The following is a 10,870-nucleotide window of genomic DNA, read 5'->3' as shown; positions in this document are numbered from 1 at the left end:
CACAAAGCGGTATATGCTGCGTCTCGTACGGCCAATAAATGAAATAGAGTTTAACGTCTTACTTTTCTGGTCTTTCTGGGCTAATGGTGGCAGCGGCATTACGGCCTCCACTTGTTTCAAATTTCAAATGGCAATTACGCCAATGTGTATGTGTCCCACACGAACGACTGGATGGTGACAACCCCACCCCACCCCACCCCCAGCGTGCCCATGCTTTAAGATAGTTCTACCGCTAAGCTGTAAATATATTCGACCTAAGCCTCTGCTCTGTTCTGCTTTCAAAAGCTTCAGATGTAAAAACATAACCTTCCTCTTGATTGACTAACATTCTGGTAATGCACTAATGAAAACATGACGTTTGTGACGTTATTAATTTACAGAATGACGAGGACTGTTCTGCTCCAAACTGAGCTAATGAAGACGGATAGACTACAGTATAGGTATGACCAGTTTATATCATATTATATGTGTACAGGTCCAATAGACCAGGTATGACCAGTTTATATCATATTATATGTGTACAGGTACAATAGACCAGGTATGACCTACTTTATGTCCTACCTTTTATATATGTATATATATATAATACAATATCATACGCGTATGTACACGGGACCACGCTTTTGCGTACCCCTGTTGGAACGACTATGCGTTGTCGGCTACCAAACTCCGTGTGTCTGAAAGAAAGAAATAAAATAAACAAGTTGCCTGTATAGCGTCGCCTGTCTAACATCGTGTTTTTTCTCCGGGTCCTCCAGTGTCCCCCACTGCTAAAAACCCCTTCTCGCAAGCGAATTCTTGAAATGAAATATAAGGGCCATCTTTTAGTCCTCTGCTGACCTAGTTTGTGTCTATTTCTCCCCCCCCCCATCCCATCCCATCCCACGATAATCAACAACCAACTCGTATGAAATGGAATGAAACGTGGTTTAACGTTCTACTCCAACCAAACACCTAGAAAACCTCAATCTGACCTATATCTATACCAATATTTGTGACTGCCGTTTGTCTGTCTGCCTGTCTGTCAGTCTTTTGAGGGTTGGCGGCTACAGTAAGGTTGGCGGCTACACTAAGGCTGTCCCGAAGCAGAAATTTGATGTATAGGGGTAACCCGGACCAGCGAGTAAGATAGGCCTGGTGGCAACGACCAGGCGCTTCCTGTTTCGGAGTTGTGACCACAACCCGGGCACAACCAGTGCAGCCATTGGTCATTCGATATATTTATGAACGACTATCACAATGGGAAGCTATCATCCTATCCGCTAGGAAACTAATGAAAAAAAAGTCGAGTCGATGATAAAAGTTACATTTTCGGTATTTATTTATTAGAAGTATAAATACAGCAACTACGAAATTGAATGAAAACTTGTACAACATAATACTTATGGATTGCTTTTAAATCTACGCTAATGATTCAACTGCAACATGATTACAGGATTTCCTAGGCAAGGACAATAACTCGAACAGTTCGCATTACATATGTCCGCTTTCGGACAGCATACTACAATACAGCATACGGTAAATGTTAACGATTACATCCCACTTCTACCTCGTTGCCAGTGGCAAACTTTGATAAAACTGTCCTATCTATTTCCAATACAGGCATAAAAGTATCCGTGTATCAGAAATGAACAGTACGCTTTCCAGAAAGACTACTGTTCATTTCCGACAAACAAACACTAAACGCCTAGAAAGTCATAAATTTTAATACAAATAAATTTCAACTGACGAACCATCCGCCGATGCACACTTCATCATGATTGAACCACGTTGTGCAGTGTCCTTTACATTACGTTTAATATAATTGCAGTCATCTACGCCAGGGACCAGTTGTTTTGACGATGTGGTTGGCTCTATGTTCACCGGCTTCGTCAAAACAACTTCGTCGTTCAATACGGAGTGCAGTCTAAAAAATAAACCGGACTATTTTACGCTCAGGGTAACGCAGCAAAACGCACGTGTAAATACTACTCAGGTCGTTTCTCCACTGCGAAATCAGTCTACCACGAAATGTAACGTGAGGCACAGAAAAGGATAAATGAAAGAACAGAAAGTATTTGTCACATTTCGCTTGACACGACTCGATAATAAATACAATTTTTCACAATTCACTTCACAATAGTCGATAGACATGTGATGTAAGTGACTTATTAGCTCCTTTCCTCGGTGTATCGGTGAAGATCAGGACAGTCTGATCTTCACCGCTACACCTCGGAAAGTGTGCTAATAGCTACTACGTATTCAGTTGGCAATAAAAGCTATGGTTATCCAGTAGATTGTAGCCTATAGCTGTGATTATCTAGTTAACATACAACAAAATAAAATAAAATAAATACGATTATACGCTCAGTCTAAATAAATGCCTCTATCGTTTAGATGTTTGCGTAAAAGATCATGGGGATCATTTTGATCATCGTCATCTTCATCGTTTATCACAAGAGTAAAATATTCCTCGGGTATCAAATCCTTCATGATGACATAATCTTCTAGGTGTTTTAGTAAACCAACTTGAGTTATTTTACGTCTGATTGATGATCCGATACACTTCCTGATTTCTCTTCTACATCTTGACTCCAAACTTCTCGATTTACAAAAATCACGGAAGTCATTCAGTTGTTGTTTGATAACGTCTGATCTTCCCGGCACGAGGTCATCTGAACTCGATCCCCGAAATAAATACTCTAATAAAGGCTTTGATGCACCACTTTCGAAAAGAATTTTGGAAAGCATCAATGTATCGGAAAATTGACATTTCATTTGGAACACAAATACAGCCGGATCTGTAAGTGAACAGTTTTCTGTAACGAGATACCATAAAATATCTATTTCCTTTTTGTATACTAACGATTCAAATAATGTTTCTCCATCTGTATTTCGAGTATCCAGAGACCGGTGACAGTTATTGATCAAAAGTAATTTTAGACAGTTGACCCATGCCCGACCGCGACCTTGATGATAATAAATTCTATTACCTAGCATAACGTTATGTAAGACAGAGTTTCCATCTCTATCCATTTTATTAACATCAGCTCCAGCCTCCAGTAAACATTGTAAAACAGATCTGTTACACGTTAATGCTGCTTGCATCAACGCCGTCCTTCCATTATTATCGCACAGATTAACATTAGCCCCAGACTTCAACAAGATCTCTGTAACTAATCGCCCGTCACTACGATTAAAGAGAGTTTGTATTTTTTCCCATTTATTAACATCAGGCGTAATCTTCAGCATCAGCTCAATTCCTGATCGGGCTTCAAGCCGATTCAAATCTCTAAATCCATGTGAAGCAGATTTGTGTAAGGCTGTCTCTCCTTGGTGGTTTTGGTGATTTATATCACAATCCTTTGATATCAGCAATGTCACCAATTCTCTGTCATTGTTTCCGGCGGCAAGCGCAATGGGTTTATCTCCAATGTTATCTTCCGTCTTGATATCGATGCCGTTGTCAATAAGTAAAACTGTCGTTCTTTTATCTCCACGACCAACTGCTTTGTTCAACAGAATACCACCCCTTTTGTGAATATCAGCCCCGGCCTCTATCAACGTATGAACAACTACTGATGACAATAGGCCATAACAGACCGAATCAAATGGATATTCCAAGACACACCTTCCTTGGTTATCTTGAGCGTTCACATTTGCCATGTAGCAATTTATAAGTAGTGTAGCTAAGCGGTGCTTTCCGTATTTCAAGCATTCCATTAAAGGTGTAACGCCGTTTTTATCTGTGATGTTTATGTCACAGCCAGCGTCAATCAGTATGTCAGCAATAGTTATATTTTCGATTGCTGTTGATAAGATGGGTTGGAAGTCCGCACCTACCTTCATATTGACATCACAATGTGCAGTAATTAAGGACTTCACCATTCCTTCATTAAGATTTACAACTGCTAAAGACAGTGGGGTTTCGTTAGATGAATTGAGTTGATTTATATCCACACCTTTCCTCATTAATAGTTGAAGACATTCATCATATGAATCCGATTCTAACTTTGCTTTACTCTTTGCAAGACAATGAAGAAGGTTAGTATGATGTTGTTTAATGTCGAGACTAGCCCCTTTTTGTGCCAAATAAGTTACCGTTGTTACCATACCATGTTCAGCTGCCAGTTGGACAGGGGTTTTACCATTACTGTCTTCCAGATTAAGGTGAGACCCTGCTTCCACCATTAATTTGACACACTCAAGAACAATGTCCCGCGTCCTTTCATCAGTATCATGTAGACGTGTCATGGACTGTTCAATAAAAGTTTTTATTAGTTCACTGTTCAATAAATACACCAAACTTTCCTCCATTGGTTTCTCGCTAGATAACATAAATAATGTCTCCTCTGTGTTAGGTTTTGTATCTGAATATTTCAGGTCAAGAAGATATTTTAAGACCTCGGGCTTATTGTTTTTGATGCAGTCAATGAAGACGCTCCAGTTGTTAGTTGCTCGAGATTTTGAATAATAAAGAGGCACTCCTTTAGAGTGGAGGAATTGGACACCCTCCATGAAATCAGATTTTACTGCAGCCCTCATCAGTTGTTCATGAAAGTAGTTGAAAAGAAAATCGCTTGCATCTCTGGATAGCAATAATTTTACCATTGGTAGACATTTCTTTCTTAGAGCTGCTTGACAGTGCTCTATACTTATCAGCTGTCGTTCACTGTAGCTGTCCTCTGATGACACAAACTCTTGTAAAATTCTTTCTGCTGCGACTGTGTCATTATTCCCGACAGTCAAGAATAATCTGAAATAAAATAAACTCATATTCCATATAAGGGTAACAGATTGACAGCTGATCAACCAAGGAGACTCGTACCAGGTCCTCAGTCTGTAACATATAGTATCCACACACAACGGCATAAAAGGCATGAATATATGTCACAGGTGGACTGTGGTTATGTATACCAATAATCACCCCACTGCGTGCTAGCCTGAAGGTCGGGTGTTCGATCCCTGCATTGGCTGAGAAAGTTCATCCAGATTTCCCGGCGTGGTTTCCCCTTGTCAGTGATGCAAGACGGAGGGCCTGACAAGGACAGCTGTCTAGTCGTTCGGATGGGACGAACTTTCTCGGCCAATGCAGGGATCGAACACCCGACCTCCAGGCTAGCGAGCCAGCGTCTTACCCACTTAGCCACGTGATCCCCTGGCGTGCACGTAAAAGATCCCTTGACAGTTGGAATTCAATATAAGAGTAGGCCGTAGTGCCGCTGTCCGGGCAAAATTTCCCTTATGACGTATGCCCGTCTTCATTAGCCCAGTTCGGAGCAGAACAGTAGGACGTTAAACCCCATTTCATTCCATTTCATTTCATATAATAGGGGCATGCCATATAAAGTGATAGATACAATAGCTACATGTATAATAATCACCTCACTAATGTCATATAAAGGGTATATGTCTACAGTTATAGATATAACAGCTACACGTAGAATAGAATAGCTGTACATTACTTACTCCTCTTGGAGTCGGTTTGCTGTATGATCATCCATTCAAAACAGATTATTCTTAAACAACCAGACGATATGAATTTGTCAAAAAAATTTAGTGACAAAATATTATTTAGTGACAACCTGTTCACTTAGAATCATCTAACCAAACACAGTTATATTGTTTACAGCGAATCTTGGTTAGCACATCACTTAGTAACGAACGTATCAATAGTCTCTTATAACCATACACATCTAGATTGAAGAATGTCACATGTCTGGATAAACGGGTAAAATTTTTATTAATTATTCTAATTTCAAAGAAACGAGTCAATATTCTTTGAATTAAAGTGAAAAGACGATATTGACTGAAACAGCCTTTCTTTAGTAACGAACATATCAACAGTGTCGTCATGGACCGTATATATGGCAACAGATCACTAATTATTTCCCCACTGACTTTAATGTTTATTCTCGTATCTTAGACCGGCGCTAACTTTTTCCCAAATTTTCGTTGGGTAGAACGCTTTCTACCACAGATGGGGCAACATGTGGCAACCTCTTGCCCAAAAGCACGTATGAGGTTCACTATGGAAAACTTGAGATACACAAGCTGGAAGTAGAGACAAGTAAACATGCAATTTTTAACCCGATATTTTAAAAATACTGGTTAATCTATTTATGTAATAGGCTATTTTAATATAGATTATTCAGCCACTGTACCACTCACTGGTCAGTTGATGACCTAATGCTGCCCTTGATACTTGGTATAATCTATTTGTTGGTGTTACAAACTGTCATGCTCCGAAAAAGCAAAAAACAGTAAAACGATACCATCAACCCAAGGAAATAAAACAAATCCAGATTTCTCCAAGACTACATTAAAGACTGATTTCAAATACAATATTCGAAAGACATTCACAGACAAGTAAATCCCCTTCTCCGTCTTCATTAGCCCAGTCAGAGCGGAACAATAGGATGTTAAACCCCATTTCATTTCATGTCATAGCAAATCCCTTTATTCTGCATGTCTTTTATGGAACAATCTACCTTTTGATGTGAACATATATCATATTCTGTATTGAAGGAACAATAAATTCACTTTTTAATGTAAAAATATGTCATATTTAGTGCTAAAGGAACCACAAATTTATTTTCAGCTGATGTCAAACTTATCTTATTTTGTTTATGATTGGGTTTTTTTTCTCTCATCCAATTAATTTTCATGTATATTTTAATTGCTACTGAATTTTTATAAATGATTTTATTCTTCCTCTATATTAAATGTATATATGTTTTATAGTTTGGGAGGAACTTATTAACCCAAACTTCTCACTTATTTTATTTTAAATGATTTTGTTTATAAATGTTTGCATTTATCCCTGATATTTCATGTACTGTATATATGTTTTGTAGCTTAGGAAGGACTTGTGGAAGATTAGTTGTTACAAACTAAATAAGTTGCCTCATTGTATGAAGTTTTTATACTATTCAAAAAAAGTAGGGGATATTTGATTTTGGGGGCATAATACTAAAATATGCAAATGACTACGAAAAAAGTCACTATAGAACCTAACAGAAGAAACATTTCCAGTTACACGTGACGCCCAAACGCACCAATAGCTACCGCATGGAATGCAGGTGATGCTTGGGATCATCATGGGGTTCCAACCCAAGATTTGCAAGACTCTGACTTTGAATGTTACAGTCATTGTGGCATTGAATTCCAGGGTGGAAACAGCAGTTTAATTGTTTTAGTGACCAGAAAACAAATTTTGATATGCGTCGGCTTACCAAAAATGAAAGGTTACGTGCCCTTGGCATGCTACAGATCGGCACAACACAGGCGGTTGTGGCGCGGACGATGAATGTTTCTCAGTCTGTCATAAGCAGGCTATGGTCCAGATACCGTGATACACAATCTGTACAGGACAGACCACGCTCAGGTCGACCAAGGCCGACAACTCAAGCCCAGGATCGATTTATCCGTACCTTGGCCTTGAGAAATCGTGTCATCACAGCAAATCAGATCAGCGCTCGTCTTCAAACAGACACTGGTCACCTTCGCGCCCGACGTCCTCGCGTGATCCCTTGTTTGAGAGATCATCACATTCAGGCAAGACGTCGTTGGTGTAGGGATCGTCAACACTGGGATAATCGACGCTGGAGCAATGTGATGTTTTCAGATGAGTCAAGGTTCACTGTTGATTTTTTGGACAGGCGTAGGAGGGTGTGGCGTCGTCGAAACGAGCGCTTCCAAGACGTTAACGTCATCAGACATGATCGATTTGGGGGTGGTTCTGTTATGGTGTGGGGAGGCATCACTGTTGCTGGAAGAACGGCTTTACATGTTGTTGCAGGGCGTGTTACAGGCCAGTACTACCGGGACAACATCTTGGCAGTCCATGTTGTGCCGTTCGCACGACGTCATGGCCGCCGTTTCATCTTCCAGGATGACAACGCAAGATGTCACAGGGCCAGGATCGTTACAGGTTACCTCCAACAACAGAACATCACCACATTACCATGGCCAGCACTGAGTCCCGACCTCTCCCCCATCGAGCATGTCTGGGACATGCTTGGACAGAGGTTACGTCAACGTCAACAACGCCCTGCCAATGTCCAAGAACTTGCTGCTGCGTTGCAACAGGAATGGGACAATCTGGACCAAAATGACCTTAGACGTCTCATTAGGAGTATGCCACGTCGGATCAATGCTTGTTTGGCAAACAGAGGAGGATTAACCCGTTACTGACTTGGTTGTGATGCTGTGGTAACTTTGCTGTTTGACCCCGGGTATCATTTTACCCTTATAATGGTCAGTCTGTGCCTTACTTAGTCTAACGATCATTTGGAATAAATCGATGAATGTGAACTTCATTTCATTTTGTCATTTGTTTCTTCGTCAGTTTCATTAGGTGACTTTAATAACACTTAAAAATCAAATATCCCCTACTTTTTTTGAATAGTATATAATAGGTACATGTATAAAGTTATAGATACAATGAGTACATGTAAAATAGAATAGCTGTTAACTACTTACCGCTTATGGGGGCAGTAGGGTTCGCGAGCCATTTCAAACAGATTATCCTTAAACAAGCATACGATGTGAATTTGTCAAAATATTCAGTGACAAAATATTTAGTGGCAAATGGTTTAGTACGCCACTAAGTAATCATACACACGCAAATTGAATACATTCTATTCATAATTAAAGTATGTCTTCTAATTTCTAAGAAACATGTCAATATTCTTAGAATATAAAGCGAAAGTAAAAATACAATATTGACTGGGGTAAGACTACTAATTATTTTCCCACGTCAATGTTTATTTCATGGCATATCTTAGCCCGTATCGTTTTAAAACATTCCATGTATTCCAATATTTACTATAAGCTGATCATTAAAGGACAATATTGGTGCCAGTCATTAGAACATATGTGATAGAGAGAGAGAGAGAAATGGGGTTTAACGTCCACTCGACACAACTAGGTCATTTCGGGACTAACATATGGTTTAATTTTATTTCAATAATTCGCTTGACTGAAGTGACGGGTGATAACAGATTTATGGGCGAATTTCTGCTCACTAAAAATTCCTTCGAAGACCAAAAGTTGTTATATGAGACTGTAAGAGTATATCTGACAATTCAAAAAAGTAACTGAATGTCATTAGATAAGAGCACACGAGAAAAATAGAAACAGGCCGTACATTCACGGTTGTTTATTCATTCTATACTTATAAAAACATGGTAATGCACGGACTTTTTCTGTATTTCTTTCACGTTCTCTTATCTAGTGACAGTCAATTTTGTTTATGAATTGTCAGATATCCTTTCATAGTCTCACACAACAACTTTTGGTCTTCGAAGGAATTATTAGTGAGCAGAAATTCGCCCATGTATCTGTTAGCACTCGTCACTTCAGCCAGTTATATAGAAGGATAACTCGTGTTTTCCTTTTGCGTTCGTCACTTCCGATTGTTGAAAGATTGATTACGCATCTATCGTAGCAATGATGTCTGTGATAAAATAATATTTGGAACATGTTTAACCAGTTCTATCACAGATGTGATAATGACTGGCACCAATATTGTCCTTTAAGATCATTAAGGAGGGTTGGTCGACTCTTGTCTACTGTGCGACGTCTAAAACCAGTTGTTGAAATATTATTTTTCATGCATGCCAAGATGCCTCCTGATCCTTCCTTCTGGCTAAAAATATAAAATAATTCAAACTGGATCAAAGGATAAAGAAAGATCGACTACGTCTAGATGATCTCCCGGGGTTACCAGTCATCTTCATTCACCTCCATCAAGTTTCACTCATAATTCCGGTAACACACCGATCTGACCATTAGATGAGAGAGAGCGAGAGAGAGAGAGAGGTGGGGTAAAACTATAATGTTTTATTAATGGAAACATCGATTATAATGTATTATCGTAGTCCCATATTTCAATAACAGCTTTCAACTATAAAACTTAAAAAATAGACACTGGAAAAAAAGATTAAAACATTCACACAATGATGCGTAGTTGGTTGATGTAGGCTAGATCACTAAGACTTCTTATAGTAACCGTCAGTCAAAAGAACGTCTTGTTGAACAGAACAGAACACAACACAAAAGGTAACCCACATAAGGTGTGTATGCTTTATATGTATATCATACATTTGTGAACAGTAACAATAGGATATATCCTACGTCACTAAACGTAATGTTGTTATTCCATTAGACTGCACCATGTATATTGTGACGCTTTATTATCTCGGTAAAATCTCTTTATAACTGGTTAATAAAAGTTTAGTCATTTTCTCGCTTTGTTCTGTCATTCACTGATATACCCACCCTTTAGAAATGATAACGTCAATTAGATCATACCTTATTCCTAGAAACTCGGAATACAGGGATGAAATATCTTATTCACGGACACACGAAATACAGGTATTGTAGACACGTATTCAGGTCCCACAATGAGACATGGGAAACGCCATACAGTGTGCTATGAGGGTAATTCTGACCGGCGAATGGCACCACGGCCTATTCTTATATCGAATTCCAAATGCCAAGGGAAATTAAATGAAATGAAATGGGGTTTAACGTCCTACTGTTCTGCTCCTAACCTGGGCTAATGAAGACGGGCATACGCCATACAGTGTGCTATGAGGGAAATTTTGCCCGGACAGCGGCAAGACGGTCTACTCTTATATCGAATTCCAACTGCCAAGGGATCTTTTACGTGCACGCCAATGTGTACACGGGACCTCGGTTTTTCGTCCCATCCGAACGACTAGACAGCTGTCCTTGTCAGGTCCTCCGTCCTGCATCACTGACAAGGGTAAACCACACCGAAAAATCGGGAAGAACTTTCTCGGCCAATGCATGGATCGAACACCCGACCTCCAAAATGCCAAGGGATCTTTTAAGTGCACGCCAATATGTACACTGTACCTCA

General features: G+C 39.5%; 1 protein-coding gene across 2 annotated transcripts; it reads right to left on the bottom strand.

Moving 5' to 3' along the window:
- Positions 1–1,303: 1,303 nt before the first annotated feature.
- Positions 1,304–8,586, bottom strand: LOC130010433 (serine/threonine-protein phosphatase 6 regulatory ankyrin repeat subunit A-like). 2 transcript variants are annotated; one of them, XM_056098593.1, is made up of 2 exons: positions 8,464–8,586; positions 1,304–4,735 (listed from the first exon to the last, which is right to left on the bottom strand). In XM_056098593.1, exons 1-2 carry the CDS (start codon positions 8,493–8,495, stop codon positions 2,347–2,349), a joined length of 2,421 nt encoding a protein of 806 aa, XP_055954568.1. In that variant the 5' UTR covers positions 8,496–8,586; the 3' UTR covers positions 1,304–2,346. The 2 variants fall into 2 exon arrangements, with proteins under 2 accessions (XP_055954568.1, XP_055954567.1); XM_056098592.1 differs by lacking the exon at positions 8,464–8,586 and adding an exon at positions 5,449–5,588.
- Between the last annotated feature and the right edge of the window lie 2,284 nt (positions 8,587–10,870).

The sequence above is a fragment of the Patella vulgata genome, chromosome 2 (assembly GCF_932274485.2).
Source record: "Patella vulgata chromosome 2, xgPatVulg1.2, whole genome shotgun sequence".
In the NCBI taxonomy this organism is placed as follows: domain Eukaryota; kingdom Metazoa; phylum Mollusca; class Gastropoda; family Patellidae; genus Patella; species Patella vulgata.
This window is presented reverse-complemented; position numbering and strand designations above follow the sequence as displayed.

Bases quoted from the DNA above. Each gene is read 5' to 3' on its own strand.
- LOC130010433 (XM_056098592.1), bottom strand. From the start codon at position 5,483: ATGGATGATCATACAGCAAACCGACTCCAAGAGGA. The intron at 4,736-5,448 runs GTAAGTAATGTA...ATTTTATTTCAG, and splicing joins GCAAACCGACTCCAAGAGGA to ATTATTCTTGACTGTCGGGA.